Genomic DNA, 18,143 nt, shown 5'->3' with positions numbered 1-18,143 from the left:
GCGAACAGGAGAACATTTCCTGCCCTGATGCATGGTGGTCGAACCGAATGAATTGTTGGAAATTTTAGAGGTTCGTATAAATGTGGTTTTACCCAGTGTGCCTTTCAACAGCCATATCCAGTTTGGGAGACGGAAGGGGATAGCTGTCCTCGGCGTTTGCTATGATAAATATACTCAATTAAACCATAGTTTAAATCATGTATTGTCTAAAAACATGTATTATTCGCTAGCCCACATGCTAATTAGCACTAACAAATTATTTGTCCGCGCTCTTCACACTACTAACTAGTTAACGTTAGCAGTTCGTTTAAGAGGCTAATTTATAAACTCGATTTCCCCATTGACTGTTTCTTTAACTAAATAACTTACATTTTCTCCACATTGTTAGCTAGTAGATACATGAATGACAAACTAGCTAGCTAACTTAGCTAACGTTAGTGAAATGATCACAGTGTCGGTTAGTTAACGTTAATCGTAAAAATAAAAAAACTTCTCAGCTAACGTTTCTGTCAGATTTAGTTCGTTACCTATAGCTACCTAGGTATAGGTAACAAATATCCCATACAATCACATTCATATTTGATACGGTAACGTTGTCTGACATAGCTAGCTGAAGCTGCACTGTTGACTTTACGATCAAGTTCCATCCAACTTGGCAACAACATGAACTGTTTGAATCTATGCTGTTGTACAACATGTCAGCTGGAAGTTTGTTTTTTATTAGTGTACATATCAGATCTAGTAATGCAACAGACACTGCTACCTAATTGTATAAAGTGGGTCTAGTCGCATCCATAAATTGCCATTGTGCATCAGACTACAATAGTTGTATGGAAAGTGACTGACTGCAGCGCCACATACAGTGAATATAATGTGTGTGTGTGTTCGTCTGGACAGAGCAACAATGCTTTTGGCTCAGATTAACCGGGACTCCCAGGGCATTGCAGAGTTCCAAATTGCAGGTGGAGACACTCAGCAGGTCACTCTCTGTTTGGCAGAGGCTGTTTCAGGTAAGTTCACTTTCCATTTATTGGTGGGGATTCAGCCAAGTTTCCAGCGAAGGAAAAGGTTACTTACACATGCTGTTGTACATCTAGAGCCAGTTTTTTCCCCCCTTGTGTCATTTTTTTGTTCAATAGATGGCGATCAGATGGACATGGACACTGTGAGTTTGCAGGCTGTGACCCTTGCAGATGGCTCTACAGCTTACATACAGCACAACCCTAAAGGTAACTCAAATGTCAATCATCTCCAAACATACAGTAATGGAAAGTGGCCATGAAGGTATTGGCTTGACTAACAGTGAACACTGCCCCATAAAGTAACCCCCCAAACGGTCTGACCATGTAGAAAGAGTTGATAACCTTGCTTGGCCAAGTCTTGACAGATTTCTTCTTTCTATTGATTATTAGCATGATTTAGTCCATTATTTGATGAGAGCAGTCTGATTGAAGAGTGCAGTCTCCATTTCAGATGGAAAGTTCATGGATGGACAGGTCATTCAGCTGGAGGATGGATCTACTGCATATGTCCAACATGTATCAATGCCAAGAGCAGGTCTGTTTTCCTCTTAGCAATGTTAATTATTGCTGTGTTGTAATGAATCATTCATATTTTGCTTATTCATGACACTATCCACTTTAAGATTAAACTGTATTGTAATGGGGAAATTAATATAATTATCAATATTTCCCCATTTTTACTTATCAGAGGAGGCCAACAGGTGGACAGGATCCCCTTTGTGTGATGTAATTGGAGGAGATGGTCTGAGACTTGAGGATGGTCAAGCTGTGCAGCTGGAAGATGGCACAACCGCTTACATCCACACACCAAAAGGTTTGTCTCAATCTTAAAGCTGTGACATGTAACCTTTTGGGCGACCTGACCAAATTCACATAGAAATGCGAGTCATAGATCTGTCATTCTAATTGAAAGCAAGTCTAATAAGTGGTAAATCTGTTCTATGTGCGCTATTTCTATGCTCCCCGATCTTAAGTTTAGTTTTTGCATCTTTTACTTTCGGTTTTGTACACATGCATCAAACAGACGAAAATATAATAGTTTTGGTTATTGAAAATATATTTCAGAGATTTAGATGGTATAATGATTCTCTACATTGCTTGTTTTGTCACAAACTGAAATTAAGCAAACTTTTAAAAATTTAAAAAAAAAATAGCAACTAGGAAATGGCAGAGTAATTTCTGCATATTGCATATTTTTAAGATTGTTGTAATCCTTTTGTAAATGTGTTTTTACCCAGTGTTTCATTTTTTTCGGGAGAAATTTGGATGGGTAAATAAAATAAAACAACTTTTTGCCATAGAGTATTAAACTTCACTGAAACTCCCTCACAGATACCTATGACCAGAATACCCTGCAGGCTGTTCAGCTGGAGGATGGCACCACAGCTTACATCCAGCACACAGTACAGATGCCTCAGACCAACACCATCCTGGCCATCCAGGCAGATGGAACAGTGTCAGACCTGAACGCTGATGGAACCCTCGACCAAGAGACCATCAACGTGCTGGAACAATACACCGCTAAGGTAGTTTGCTTTTGACATTGTATCTTAACAGCTCATCGACTCAGCATTATATGCAATTTTCAAATACCTTATCTGTTTGAGGTAAAATGGTCACTGGTTATTACCCCCTTTTGTTTTCTCAGGTGGAAGCTGATGATGTCAACTCCGTACTGATGAGAGCTGAGCAAGATTGTGGTGTGCAGATGCAGGTACTATACTTCTCATGTTTATCTATGTCATATCATATTTACCACCAGTGTACATTGGATACATATTTCTTTCAGATTGTGCTTCAAAGGCAGAGTGGTCGTAGTTCTAGGGAGCAGCCTACAGAGAAATCTTTCCGCTGTGACTATGAGGGCTGTGGGAAACTCTACACAACAGCACACCATCTGAAGGTAAAGCACACTCACTCCCTGAAAATGACTTGGGATCTTGAATGTAGAATGAATCAGATTCAATTGGTCCAAATGACATCTGTTAATCTTGTGTGATTTGCTCTTTTCTGCCCTCTGCAGGTACATGAGAGGTACCACACAGGTGACCGGCCATATCTGTGTGATCACCTGGGGTGTGGAAAGAAGTTTGCTACAGGTAATAAACGACCTTCAGACTAATGCAAAGGTCATAAAACCTTTGCGATATGAAGCTGAGGTGCTCTAGGCATATGTCATAGTAACCTTGTTGTTGAAATGGCTAAGGAGATATCAGTTTCCTCAGTTTGAACAATTCCTCACTCATTATCTGAACAATGTTGGTCAGTGTGACTGTGATCCATTAAACGTACAGCACGTGTTTCCAACTCCGCAAAATGTGTTTTTTCCCCAAAAGGGTATGGCCTGAAAAGCCACATCAGGACACATACTGGTGAGAAGCCTTATCGCTGCCAGGAAGTGCACTGTGCAAAGTCGTTCAAGACGTCAGGTGACCTCCAAAAGCACATCAGAACCCACACAGGTACAAAACTTGTCCAAAGTCAGACTTATACCTAGTCTTATCCCTACATATGCAATCTACAGTGTACAACTAGTTTTTATTTTTGTCCTCGGATTTGGATTAGAAATCATTTGATCATGCTGTTTATAAATTATCTCATCCATGAACTTGAAGAGGTCTTGAACAAGCTCATCATCCCCTCTGTACTGTAGGCGAGAAGCCATTCATGTGCCCGTTTGAGGGGTGCGGGAGATCGTTTACTACCTCTAACATCAGGAAGGTGCACATTCGCACACACACAGGGGAGCGGCCTTACTATTGTGCAGAGCCTGGCTGTGGGCGAGCCTTCGCCAGTGCCACCAACTATAAGAACCACGTGAGGATCCACACAGGTATATAGTCCTTCTGTTTCTCTTTATGTTAAAAGTCACACGACAACATTATTCAGTCCTTTTTGTAGTGTGGCCTTTTACAGTGTGATTAATGAAGGGGATATATTTACAGGAGAGAAGCCTTACGTTTGCACAGTCCCAGGCTGTGACAAGCGGTTCACAGAGTACTCCAGCCTTTACAAACACCACGTTGTCCACACACCATGCAAGCCCTACAACTGCAACCACTGTGGGAAGACCTACAAGCAGATCTCCACCCTGGCCATGCACAAACGCACAGCGCATAACGTCACAGAGCCCATTGAGGAAGAGCAGGAGGCCTACTACGAACCCCCTACAGGTCAGGCTTGGAAGTCAACACCACCTTACACAGATGTATTAGTCATCAATGGATGACTTCATCTTATTTGTCGTTCCTCACCTGTTTTTTGGGGAGGAGAAAAAAAAGAACCCAACCTATGTGTACCAAGGTGTAACTAGTGGTGACCTAATAACCATAAACATACAGGTAACTGCCAAAACAAAGGAAACGCCAACATAGTGTCGTAATAGGATGTTGGGTCGCCAGAACCGCTTAAATGCGCCTTGGCATACAAGTGTCTGGAACTCTATTTGAGGGATGTGACACCTTTCTTCCATGAGAAATTCCATAATTTTGTGTTTTGTTGAAGGTAGTGGAAAACGCTGTCTCAGGCCCACTCCAGAATCTCCCATAAGTGTTCGATTGAGTTTATCTGGTGACTGAGACACACACTCAGTCACAACCCCCTATGCTCCTTGTAGATCCCTCTTTCAGATAAACTGAGATTTCTTCTAGCCATGATAGCCAAAATAATGGGTAACTGGGCATTTTATACATGAACCTAAGAATGCTGGGATGTTTTTGAATTGCTTAATTAACTCAGGAACCACACCTGTGTGGAAGAACCTGCTTTCAATATACTTTGTACCCCTAATTTACTCAAGCGTTTGCTTTATTTTGGCAGTTACCTGTAGATTACCTCTAAAGTCTGACGTATACCTCAGTGTTTAAAGGTTGACTCACGGTGAATCACTGACTGCTTTTATGCCCTTATCAGGACTGCAACCAGAGTAATGACTGAGTCACGAGACAATTATTGAGAAATGTCATTGTTGTTATTCCATGTGATTCAGAGGCCATCGATGATCCCTCAGTGAATTTTGCCCCGGTTGAGGAGGAGGAGGAGTCCTGTTCGGAACAGATGACTGAGGCCATTGGTCAGCAGCATGTGCAGCTCATAACACACCCAGATGGAACCCAACAGGTTAGTTTAAAATAAATGGTGTCTGCACATTCATTTAATAATTTCACCTGAAGTGTACCACACCCATATTTATAGCCATAGGACGAGCATCAATTAGAGCAGTCTATACATATAAGTTGAAAGGAGATTTTTATATGATGTATGTGTGTGGGTATATATACAGCATTCTGTATACATCTGGCTATTCTTTGGACACTGTGTTAACAAACCTCCAAACGAGCTTCAATGCCATACAACACTCCTTCCGCGGCTTCCAACTGCTTTTAAATGCTAGTAAAACGAATTGCATGCTCTTCAACCGATTGCTGCCGCCACCCGTCTAGCATCACTACTCTGGATGGTTCTGACTTAGAATATGTGGACAACTACAAATACCTAGGTGTCTGGTTAGACTGTAAACTCTCCTTCCAGACTCATATTAAGCATCTCAAATCCAAAATTATATCTAGAATCGGCTTCCTATTTCACAACAAAGCCTCCTTCACTCATGCTGTCAAACATACCCTCGTAAAACTGACTATCCAAATTATCCTTGACTTTAGCGACGTAATTTACAAAATAGCCTCCAACGCTCTACTCAGCAAATTGGATGCAGTCTATCACAGTGCCATCCGTTTTGTCACCAAAGCCCCATATACAGTTGAAGTCAGAAGTTTACATACCTTAGCCAAATACATTTAAACTCAGTTTTTCACAATTCCTGACATTTAATCCTAGTAAAAATTCCCTGTCTTAGGTCTGTTAGGATCACTACTTTATTTAAGAATGTGAAATGTCAGAATAATAGTAGAGGGAATGATATATTTCAGCTTTTATTTCTTTCATCACATTCCCAGTGGGTCAGAAGTTTACATACACTCAATTAGTATTTGTTAGCATTGCCTTTAAATTGTTTAACTTGGGTCAAATGTTTCGGGTACCCTTCCACAAGCTTCCCACAATAAGTTGGGTGAATTTTGGCCCATTCCTCCTGACAGAGCTGGTGTAACCGAGTCAGGTTTGTAGGCCTCCTTGCTCGCAAAGGCTTTTTCAGTTCTGCCCACAAATTCTCTATAGGATTGAGGTCAGGGCTTTGTGATGGCCACTCCAATACCTTGACTTTGTTGTCCTTAAGCCATTTTGCCACAACTTTGGAAGAATGCTTGGGGTCATTGTCCATTTGGAAGACCCATTTGCGACCAAGCTTTAACTTCCTGACTGATGTCTTGAGATGTTACTTCCATATATCCTCATGATGCCATCTATTTTGTGAAGTGCACCAGTCCCTCCTGCAGCAAAGCACCCCCACAACATGATGCTGCCACCTCCGTAATTCACGGTTAGAATGGTGTTCTTCGGCTTGCAAGCCTCCCCCTTTTTCCTCCAAACATAACGATGGTCATCATGGCCAAACAGTTCTATTTTTGTTTCATCGAACCAGAAGACATTTCTCCAAAAAGTACGATCTTTGTCCCCATGTGCAGTTGCAAACCTTAGTCTGGCTTTGTTATGGTGGTTATGGCGGCTGCGTGGTCCCATGGTGTTTATACTTGCGTGCTATTGTTTGTACAGACGAACGTGGTACCTTAAGGCATTTGGAAACTGCTCCCAAGGATGAACCAAACTTGTGGAGGTCTACAATTTTTTTAATCTGTGGTCTTGGCTGATTTCCTTTGATTTTCCCATGATGTCAAGCAAAGAGGCACTGAGTTTGAAGGTAGGCTTTGAAATATATCCACAGGTACACCTCCAATTGACTCAAATGGTGTCAATTAGCCTATCAGAAGCTTCTAAAGCCATGATATAATTTTCTGGAATTTTCCAAGCTGTTTAAAGGCACAGTCTACTTTGTGTATGTAAACATCTGACCAACTGGAAGTGTGATACAGTGAAATAATCTGTCTGTAAACAATTGGCTGGCCCTCACTACATGTTTGTCGCCAAACCCACTGGCTCCAGGTCATCTATAAGTCTTTGCTAGGTAAAGCCCCGTCGTATCTCAGCTCACTGGTCACCATAGCAACACCCACCCGTAGCACGGGCTCCAGCAGGTATATTTCACTGGTCATCCCCAAAGCCAACACCTCCTTTGGCCGCCTTTCCTTCCAGTTCTCTGCTGCCAATGACTGGAATGAATTGAAAAAAATCACTGAAGCTGGAGTCTTATATCTCCCTCTCTAACTTTAAGCATCAGCTGTCAGAGCAGCTTACCGATCACTGTACCTGTACACAGCCCATCTGTAAATAGCACACCCTGTTAACTCGAAATGACACAACGACAAGGTTCCAGTTTAACAAAGTTTACTCTACTATATGAACACACTACAAGGTAGCCATTACACTCCAGGCTAGGTCCAACAACGACTAGACTTCCTGCGCATGCGCACTCTTGACTGAGTGATAGCCCCGTAATAACAGAAATATAGGGATACTTAAAACATGAACTTAACAATCTCCCCCTTTTCTTTAAAGAAAAAAAACATCAACAACATAATTAAATGTCCAAGTATTATTCAAGATCCCCATTACAAATGGGTTGTGTGACAGTTTTTATTTGTATTACTCAAGCTGCCACTTTCCATTACTGAGAGCCTGTAGGAACGAGAGCCTGTAGGAGCGAGAGCCTGTAGGAGCGAGAGCCTGTAGGAGCACAAGACCGGATGCTCCCTTTTTAGTCAGACAGTCAGCAAGCTGTTCCTTTGTGGTCGACCACAGAATCCGCTGGATTCTCTGTGCTTGAATAAGTTCCTTGATGCTGCTAATCTCAAAGTCTTTTCTCTGTGACAGACTTGGTTGACTTCACAGCATCAACTAATGAGTAGTTGTCAGTGACACAAACTACAGGTAGGAAGTGCCGTTTTGTCCCACCAGTGATAACCTAGCGAAGAATCACTGAAGACAACTAGTTTCAAAGAGTCATCTTTTCCAACATGCTGAAACTTTAGTCACTTGTTGTGATTTCAGTTTACGAACAACTTTGTTTGCCTCTTTGACCTCAATTGACCAGCTTCAATTCCACATAGAGGGGAATTCCTTTGTACGGCTCTTGAAGAATCCATGTGGATGGGTTGAAGATTCTTGATATAGCTCTCCTGTTGCATCAGTATTTTTCCATCAACTGTAATAAACTCTATGCCAACATAACAAAAATGATCATGCTCCTCATGGCCAACCTAGAAAACAGCTTTGAGGTGTGGAATCACAGTTGAAGCAAAGGTCTGTGAGCCACCCCAGATAAAGTCATCAACATGACAGGCAAGTACTCCATTCACATTGCAGTCTTGATCAAGCCAATAGAAGACTGCAGGATCCACTTGTGACATTTTTCCACCTGTATTCAGCATTGTTGCCTTGACTTTGTTGTACCAGTAGAGTGATCCATCTGCCAGTCCATACACACACTTTTTTAGTTTCCACAGTGTTCCTTCACTTTTAGCTTCGGGCGGAGGTCGGATGTGAATGTCCCTTGACAGCTCTGTTCCCTGCAAAAATCCAGATTTGATGTCTATGGAATTAAGTTTCCATTTTTTCTGGCAGATCACTGACATCAGCAATCTGAGTGACTGAGGCGCATGTCGGTGAGTCTTTTGGGAGTTCTTTAGCAGCCAGCTCCTCAAAACCTCTAGCCACTAGACGTGCTTTGGGCACTATTCCAGTTAAGGATTCTTTAAGGGTACACACCCACCTTGTTGAGACGCACTTTTGGCCAATGTCTTTGACTTCCTCAAACACTCCATTTTCCCTCCAATTACTGAGCTCATCTAGCTTAGCTGAGTCAAATGACATGTCCTTTGTTTCAAGTACATCATCATTTTGAATGTCATTCTGTTTTTCTCGATTTTCCATTGGTTCAATTCTGATATTATCTACAAGTGACAGGTCAGCTGACCCTGTTGTACCAGAAAGTGTAGCTGGTTCAGAGTACTGCAAGTTGTACCAGTTCTGGTGTTTTGCTTTTCCTGCTCGTTCAATGACGGTTGCTGTATGTGGAATACCACTTTCTCTGTCCATGTATTTAACAGTTTGTCCAGTTTTCAGATTGGAACAACCATGTTCTCTTAACACATGTGGCTGTTGTTGAATGTTTTCCTCATTTGAACCCTCAACAGTATTACCTGTGGCATGGTTGAAGGTCTCTGCTCCATTTCCTGTGTCAGTTTCAGTGTCCATATCATTGGATGCGACATCTGGTAGGTTTGTGTCTGTTACTGTGTCCTTTTTGTCATTTTCATTAGGAGACTGATTCTCAGCAACAGCCCCTCTATCTTGTTGATCATTTACTTTCCGCAATCTTGAGTGATGCACCCTGACAATCATGCCTCCGTGCCTCACAAATATCACCACACCATCTTGACCAATGACTACTCCCGGTCCTTTCCACTCTTGACAGTCAACTCGTTTGTAGTACACTTTGTTTCCAGTTTCGTACTTCTCATCATCATTATTCCCTGAACTGCTGAGTAACTTCTGAAGTCTGTCAACTGTATCATGTCCAAACTGTTTGTAAAGCTTTAACAAGACTTTGTGTTTTTCTTTAGTGCTCATGTTCTCTGTGACTGTCAGAATCTCATTTTTGCATGGACTCTGTGTGATGTCTTTGTCTAAAATGTTTACACAATAGTGGCCTGAGGTAGTAAGTTCAAGAGTCACTGGTTGTTTAAACATCACTGCCTTGTCATTTTTTATGTCTAGTACAGCCTCTGCCTTCTTGAGGGAAGCTTTGCTTAATAGTAAGGGGATATCTGTAGGGACCACCTCTGTTTCAATGTGACACTTAGTCTGACCAATTTTTGCTGGTATCTTAACTCTCTTGGTAGAATGGACAATTCTCCCGTCTCCAAATTTGAAAGCTCTGTTGCTTGGTGTGTCAATCATATTTTGTACTTCTTTCATATTTAGTTCACTGACATAGCTATCAAGCCATTTTGCACCACACACTGTCCGTGTACATGCAGTATCAATCACAGCAGATCCTAAGGATTCAACTATAAAAATCTCAGTATCAGAAGCAGATTCATTTGAAAACAGTGTAATGTTACACTGCTCTATCTCTGTGTTTACATTTTCATCTGTTAGTTTAACTTGTTCATTTTTATGAGGACAGTCTTTAACCCAATGGTAAGTGCTTTGACAAATAGCACCTTTCGATCTCCTTCCATATTTGTCCAGTGGATTTGTGCCGGGAAATGGCGCCCTCTTCTGGTTGTCTTGAGAACGTGACTTGTTGGCGCCTTTTCTGTGCTGCTCGGTGTAATATGCTGCGTCACTCACTTGCATTCCATCTGTTATTGGCGCGACAGACGTCTTTTCACCAAATATTCTTTTTAGTGCCGACTTCATAGATGCAAAAGTCAGCACAGTACAAGCAGTCAAAGCCAACTGTTTCTCCCTACCATCTAGACAGGCAGTACCTAGTAACTTGAACGCTAGCACTGCATCTGGGAGAACCATGTCGTACTTGCGCATCCTATTGTACCTCTGTTCGAAATCAATGATGTAGTCCGTCATTGCAACCGAAATATCTCTCGTAACACTGTCAAAGTTTGAATATGCCTCGTAGGCACGGTCTTTCTCTTCTTTAAGAAATACAGAATCCAGTGCTGTGATCAAAGTTCCCATACCGTCATCCTTGTTCAAATCCTCAACGGATATTTCCAGTGCTGTATCTCTCGCTCTTCCCTCGAGCGATAATACCACCGCAAGTGGTTGCTTTTTCGCGTCCAGATTAGTAACGCGTGTCCAGATTCCCAGTTCATTTTTCCAACTTTCGTACGACCTCTTCTCGTCGAAGCGAGGTGGCACATTGTAGTTAGAAACCATCCTCTGCTACCAATGTTAACTCGAAATGACACAACGACAAGGTTCCAGTTTAACACACCCAACTACCTCATCCCCATTATTTATTTTTTTGCTCTTTTGCACCCCAGTATCTCTACTTGCACATCATCATCTGCACATGTATCACTCCAGAGTTAATGCTAAATTGTAGTTATTTCGCCACTATGGCCTATTTTTTTGCCTTACCTCCCAAATCTTACTTCATTTGCACACACTGTACATAGATTTTTCTATTGTGTTATTGACTGTACGTTTGTTTATCCCATGTGTAACTCTGTTGTTTTTATCTTTATCTTGGCCAGGTCGCAGTTGTAAATTTGAATTTGTTCTCAACTGGCCTACCTGGTTAAATAAAGGTGAAATACAGAAAGTATTCAGACCCCTTAAATTTTTCCACATTTTGTTACATTACAGCCTTAATCTAAAATGGATTATAGTTTATTTTCATCAATCTACACACAATAAAAGCAAATACTCGTTTTTAGACAACTGAAATATACCTTTACATAAGTATTCAGACCCATTACTCAGTACTTTGTTGAAGCACCTTTGGCAGCGATTACAGCCTCGAGTCTTAAGTATGATGCTACAAGCTTGGCACACCTGTATTTGGGGAGTTTCTCTCATTCTTCTCTGCAGATCCTCTCAAGCTCTGTCAGGTTGGATGAGGTGTTGCTGCACAGCGATTTTCAGGTCTCCCCAGAGATGTGTGATCGGCGGGTTCAAGTCCGGGTTTTGGCTGGGCCACTCAAGGACATTCAGAAACTTGTCCCGAAGCCCCTCCTGAGTTGTCTTGGCTGTGTGCTTAAGGTTGTTGTCCTGTTGGAAGGTTAACTTTTTTATTAACATTTTTTTACCTTTTTATTTAACTAGGTAAGTCAGTTAAGAACAAATTATTATTTACAATGACAGCCTACCCTGGCCTAACCCTAACCCGGACGGCGCTGGGCCAATTGTGAGCCACCCTATATGACTCCCAATCACGGCCGGTTGTGATATAGCCTGGAAACGAACCAGGGTCTGTAATGATGCCTCTAGCACTGAGATGCAGTGCGCCACTCGGCAGCCCTGGAGCATGTTTTCATCAAGGATCTCTGTACTTTGCTCGGTTCACCTTTGCCTCGATCCTGACTAGTTTCCCAGTCCCTGCCGCTGAAAAACATCCCCACAGCATGATGCTGCCAACACCATGCTTTACCATAGGGATGGTGCCAGGTTTCCTCCAGATGTGATGCATGGCATTCAGGTCTAAGAATTAAATCTTGATTCTAATCAGACCAGAGAATCTTCCTCATGGTCTGAGAGTCCTTTAGGTGCCTTTTGGCAAACTCCAAGCAGGCTGTCTTGTACCTTTTAATGAGGAGTGGCTTCCGTCTGGCCACTTTACCATAAAGGCCTGATTGGTGGAGTGCTGCAGAGATGGTTGTCCTTCTGGAAGGTTCTCCCATCTCCACTGAGGAACTCTAGAGCTCTGTCAGAGTGACCATCGGGTTATTGGTCATCTCCCTGACCGAGGCCCTTCTCCCCCGATTGCTCAGGAAGAGTCTTGGTGGTTCCAAACTTAATCCATTTAAGAATGATGGAGAACGCTGTGTTCTTTGGGACCTTCAATGCTGCAGAAATGTTTAGGTACCCTTCCCCAGATCTGTGCCTCGACACAATCCTGTATCGGAGTTCTACGGACAATTCCTTCGACCTCATGCCTTGGTTTTTGCTCTGACGTGCACTGTCAACTGTGGAACGTTATATAGACAGGTGTGTGCCTTTCCAAATCATGTCCAATCAATTACATTTTCCACAGTTGGACTCCAATAAAGTTGTAGAAACATGATGCACCTGAGCTCATTTGAGTCTCCTAGCAAAGGGTCTGAATACTTATGTAAATAAGCTATTTCTGTTATTTTTAATAAATGTGCAAACATTTCTAAACCCGTTTTCGCTTTGTCATTATGGGGAATTGTGTGTAGATTGCTGAGGATTTTTTTTAAATCAATTTTAGAATAAGGCTGTAACGTAACAGTGGGGTGTATTTATTTATTTATTATTATTTTCTACCTAGTTTGTCCGGCCCTGCACCCCACTAAAGGATGTGTGTTTGAACACACTTCACTACCCAACAGGTTAGCAAATACTGAACTTAATTAATGTCTCAACAACCCCATTTATCCCCCTACATCGTTACACCTCTTTACCCATGGCACCATACACTGAGGATGTTTTACATGCACACTAATAATTAAATATGAAACTGATTATGACAAAGGGCCAAGTATGGCATTAGTCGTGTAAACCCCTAACTATGCTTATCTTAATCGGTATATGATCATAATCGAAGTAAGCATATGCCGATTAAAACACCTGGTTTTCTGAGCAATCTTTCCAATTAGAAGGACATGTAAACAGTTCAATCAGCGTTCCAGCATTGTATTTGGTCTGCGCATGTGCCAGTACTGCAAGCCTCCCTCTTATGCGCGAGTGAAGTGAGTTTGGAAAAACTGAAAGTATGCATCTTAAATAGTTGTCACATACAAATGTTATACATTAAGTGTACACAACATTAAGAACACCTTCCTAATATTGAGTTTCAACACCCCCCCCCCCCCTTACCCTCAGAACAGCCTCAATTCGTCTGGCATGGACTGTACAAGGTGTCGAAAGCATTCCACAAGGATACTGGCCCATGTTGACTCCAATGCATCCCACAGAAGACCGCTTTGTTTAGCTGTACAATATTTCATAGAGGGCAAATGGTAAGTTTTATATAGTGTATGATAAAATGTTACATGCTTTTCATTCCCAGGTCAGTATCTCCCAGGCTGACATGCAGGCGTTGGGAAACACAATTACCATGGTAACCAGTGATGGCACCACCTTCACGGTTCCTTCCCATGGAATGCTTAATGCAGATGGAACACATTCAGTCACCATGGTAGCAGTAGATGGTACAGAAGAGCAGGTGAGTTTTACTAAAACTTTACCACCATGATCTGAAATCCCCAAATGTGTCCCTGTGTTTAGTTCTGTTCGATACCTTAACAGTGACAGAACTAGAATGATGACTAGTGATTCTATTTCTATCAACGCACCCACAGCAAACACCAATAGAACTGTCTACTTTCCACTTAATGGGCAAAACCCCCCTTTGACTTACTAATCATTGTCACTTGTGATGCGTTTTGGACTTTAGGTCTTAATACATGTTGGACCTCTCCCCCCCCAGGTGGCCATTGATTTGGCCTCCTTTCAGGGCATGCAGACAGAGGAGGGGGTTCACCCTGTCACTCTGTTAGCCACCTCAAACGGCACACAGATCGCTGTCCAGGTAGGGGACTCCCTCTGACACAAAACACCAAATATTGCAACATATAGAGACAAGCAGGCCACACAATATATTCCCATTGGATGCTGAGAAGCATAACACGTTCAAATGACACTGCAGTAGCTTAAACAAACAGCTGTTTGTTAGCCTAACTCACAGCCTTACAAAGAAGTACAGTGCATTATATTGTAGTCACTGAGCTGGCCTACAGCAGTGTGAATCTGAGATTAGGCCTATTTTTGTATTGACCATCATTAAGGGTCATATTCAGTCTTGAGGTACACGTGTTTTAGGAACTCTGCACCTCTCCTGTCTATTCCTGACAAATCCATTGCTAAATAGAAACAAAAACATTCAGTGTGTTGGTATTTATTTGTTTTCAACGATCACATCAGTCCTTCCATTGTGATGTTAATACAAGGTGTTTTAAGTAAATAAGGTTAGCCTTGACTCATCCCTGTAGACTCCATCCAGTCAGTCTGCTATGTAGGTTTGCTTCCCTTTGACGCCTACATGAGCTACTGTTTATTGCAATGGGAGGAGCCTTAATTTTTTAACTAGAGTATCTCATGTGGTTAATTTCTTTACTATCAAATGAGGAGAGACAAACTTATCACACAAGTCAGAGTTATACTTAAACTAAATCTTTATTCACTTATAAGGGAGCAGGTCAATACAACACACACATATATATATATATAAGTGAATCGATTGAGTGCTCTACAATAATGATGGCTGGTAGACGAATTCGTTGAGAGCCCCGAGACAAAAGTACAAAGGTATTTTATAGCCAAGACACACCCCTTTCAGTCTACATGACGAACAACAGATGTATGGAATGGGTCACAAGGTAAAGATTTGTATGAAAGATACTTAGAATTCACAGCAGACAGTATCTGCTGTAAAAACAGTTATCTTTGTGTAGAGACCAAGATCTTGCCCTGGGGTCATCTCTCCCTGGTTCCATATAGAACAGAAACATTAACTCATGTTCCAGATTGTGGTCTCTTCAGGTTTTATCACAAATCTCCTGTCAGTGTTATCTCCCAGAGGCCCACTTTCAGTTCACACAGACAATAGTTATAAGAACCCTCTATTCTGTTGCATAAAAAAAACATTTGATACAATAAAAGTATTTCTCTCACACTAATGACAAGAGATGTTGTATTATGTTACTTACACCTGATCAGACCATCAATCTTGCGTAAATAATATTGTTTTCTCAGTGTGTGATTTCAACCTTTCTGTTTCTTAGCTCAGTGAACAACCTTCACTCGAAGAAGCCATCAGGATAGCATCAAGAATACAACAAGGAGAGATGGGATTGGATGATTAGATAAGATAAGCCTTTCAGTACTATGACTTCTATTGAAATATTTGATGAGAACAACTGTTCTATACAAATTCTACAGTTTTCTGACTTAAGGGTATTGTTCTTAAATCAAACATGGAATTCTTTATTAAGATTTGTAAATAGACATTTTGATATGGCTGCACAAAGAGTCTGTAATGCTGAAACATCCATTACTTTCTCGAGTAAGATGTGTGTTGCTGCATGAATGAGATTAAGAAATGTAATGTGTTTTTGGACTTTTGGTACCATTTTTCCATGTGTGAATATTATATTCTGTGTATATACAGTAAATAGCCAATGTTTTGAATCCAGCATATATTTTAACTTTGAATATGTACAAATAATGGATACACATTGGTTGTTAAATAAAGCAGTACAATTCTATATATTTGCACTAATTGTTTTTGTGATAATGTTGTAGATTTATCATCTGAAATCTACTTGATTACTATTGAAACAGGATATTGTTAAGTATTTTATTGAATTTATTTGTATGTGTAAGACCCAGTATGATATTTGTTTATAGCAAGTGCTTAAAATGTCTACCACATCTTTACGTCAACTCATACTCATACTATATGAGCAGTTAGACAATTCTTATCAATTTAAGATTTTTGGGCATATTGGCTTTTTGTGTAAATAATTGAATGATATACCAAGAAGCAATTTCAGAAATGATCAATGTCTATTGTGAATGCTATAAGATTAGCTGAGGTTATAAAATGGCGCCGGAAGAAATGGCAGCAGTTTTACGGGTGCCCAACCAATTATGTGTTTTTTTTAAAAGTTATTTGTAACTTATTTTGTACATGTTTCTGCAACTGTATTTTACGGCAAAAAGAGCTTCTGGATATCAGGACCGCGATCACTCACCTCGGATTAGACAAAGATTTTTTCTACAACAAAGACGACGCACAAGACATTCTCCAAACACCCCACAGGACCGACATCTCCGTTATTTGCAAGAGGAAGCGACGCAGGTACAGAGGACAAAGAGCCGGATGCCTGGTCAGGACCCGGAGAAGGCGACTAGGAAAGCTGCCGTTACTGTCAATACTACTCGCCAACGTGCAATCATTGGACAATAAATTAGATGAGGTACGATCACGAATATCCTACCAACGGGACATCAAAAACTGTAATATCCTATGTCTCACGGAATCGTGGCTGAATGACGACCTGTATATTCAGCTAGCGAGATATACGCTGCACCGGCAAGATAGAACATTTCTATCAACATAGAAATTGCATCACTGCCTGGTACGGCAATTGCTTGGCCTCTTGCTCGGCGTACGGCCCAGTACGGCAATTGCTCGGCATACGGCCCAGGACATCACTGGGGCTAAGCTGCATGCCATCCAGGACCTCTACACCAGGCGGTGTCAGTGGAAGACCCCAGCCACCCCAGTCATAGACTGTTCTCTCGCCCCCCCCCCAAACCCTCTTTTTACGCTGCTGCTACTCTCTGTTTATCATATATGCATAGTCACTTTAACTATACATTCATGTACATACTACCTCAATTGGGCCGACCAACGAGTGCTCCCGCACATTGGCTAACCGGGCTATCTGTATTGTGTCCGACCACCCACCAACCCCTCTTTTACGCTACTGCTACTCTCTGTTCATCATATATGCTTAGTCACTTTAACCATACCTACATGTACATACTACCTCAATCAGCCTGACTAACCGGTGTCTGTATGTAGCCTCGCTACTGTATATAGCCTGTCTTTTTACTGTTTTCTTTCTTTCTTTACCTACCTATTGTTCACCTAATAGCTTTTTTGCACTATTGGTTAGAGCCTGTAAGTAAGCATTTCACTGTAAGGTCTACACCTGTTGTATTCAGCGCACGTGACTAAACTTTGATTTGATATGATCAAGTGCAATGAATTAAGCTAAAATTCCCTCAATCTCACACAAATGATCAAGGAACCCACCAGGTACAACCCTAAATCCATAAACATGGGCACCCTCATAGATATTATCCTGACCAACTTGCCCTACAAATACACCTCTGCTGTTTTCAATCAGGATCTCAGCGATCACTGCCTCATTGCCTGCATCCGCTATGGGTCCGCGGTCAAACGACCACCCCTCATAACTGTCAAACGCTCCCTAAAACACTTCTGCAAGCAGGCCTTTCTAATCGACCTGGCTCGGGTATCTAGGAAGGATATTGACCTCATCCCGTCAGTCGAGAATGCCTGGTCGTTTTTTTAAAGTAATTTCCTCACCATCTTAAATAAGCATGCCCCTTTCAAAAAATTTAGAACTAAGAACAGATATAGCCCTTGGTTCACTCCAGACCTGACTGCCCTTGACCAGCACAAAAACATCCTGTGGCGGACTGCAATAGCATCGAATAGTCCCTGCGATATGCAACTGTTCAGGGAAGTCAGGAACTAATACACGCAGTCAGTCAGGAACTAATACACGCAGTCAGTCAGGAAAGCAAAGGCTAGCTTTTTCAAACAGAAATTTGCAACCTGTAGCTCACTCCAAAAAG

At 41.6% G+C, this 18,143-nt stretch overlaps 1 protein-coding gene across 5 annotated transcripts; it reads left to right on the top strand.

Moving 5' to 3' along the window:
* The first annotated feature begins 52 nt into the window (after positions 1–52).
* On the top strand, positions 53–16,015 carry LOC120048190 (zinc finger protein 143-like). 5 transcript variants are annotated; one of them, XM_038993985.1, is made up of 16 exons: positions 53–70; positions 898–1,010; positions 1,140–1,229; positions 1,462–1,557; positions 1,711–1,836; positions 2,355–2,548; positions 2,671–2,736; positions 2,812–2,925; positions 3,046–3,121; positions 3,359–3,484; positions 3,676–3,855; positions 3,968–4,195; positions 5,011–5,141; positions 13,759–13,914; positions 14,146–14,280; positions 15,533–16,015. In XM_038993985.1, exons 2-16 carry the CDS (start codon positions 905–907, stop codon positions 15,611–15,613), a joined length of 1,905 nt encoding a protein of 634 aa, XP_038849913.1. In that variant the 5' UTR covers positions 53–70; positions 898–904; the 3' UTR covers positions 15,614–16,015. The 5 variants fall into 5 exon arrangements, with proteins under 5 accessions (XP_038849913.1, XP_038849921.1, XP_038849895.1 ...); XM_038993993.1 differs by lacking the exon at positions 53–70 and having other exon boundaries at positions 121–1,010; positions 1,474–1,557; positions 14,179–14,280; XM_038993967.1 differs by lacking the exon at positions 53–70 and having other exon boundaries at positions 121–1,010; positions 1,474–1,557.
* The last annotated feature ends 2,128 nt before the right edge of the window (positions 16,016–18,143 follow it).

This window comes from Salvelinus namaycush, chromosome 1 (genome assembly GCF_016432855.1).
Source record: "Salvelinus namaycush isolate Seneca chromosome 1, SaNama_1.0, whole genome shotgun sequence".
NCBI classification, from domain to species: Eukaryota; Metazoa; Chordata; class Actinopteri; order Salmoniformes; family Salmonidae; genus Salvelinus; species Salvelinus namaycush.
The sequence above is the reverse complement of the archived record's forward strand: the minus strand, read 5'-3'. Positions and strand labels throughout refer to the sequence as shown.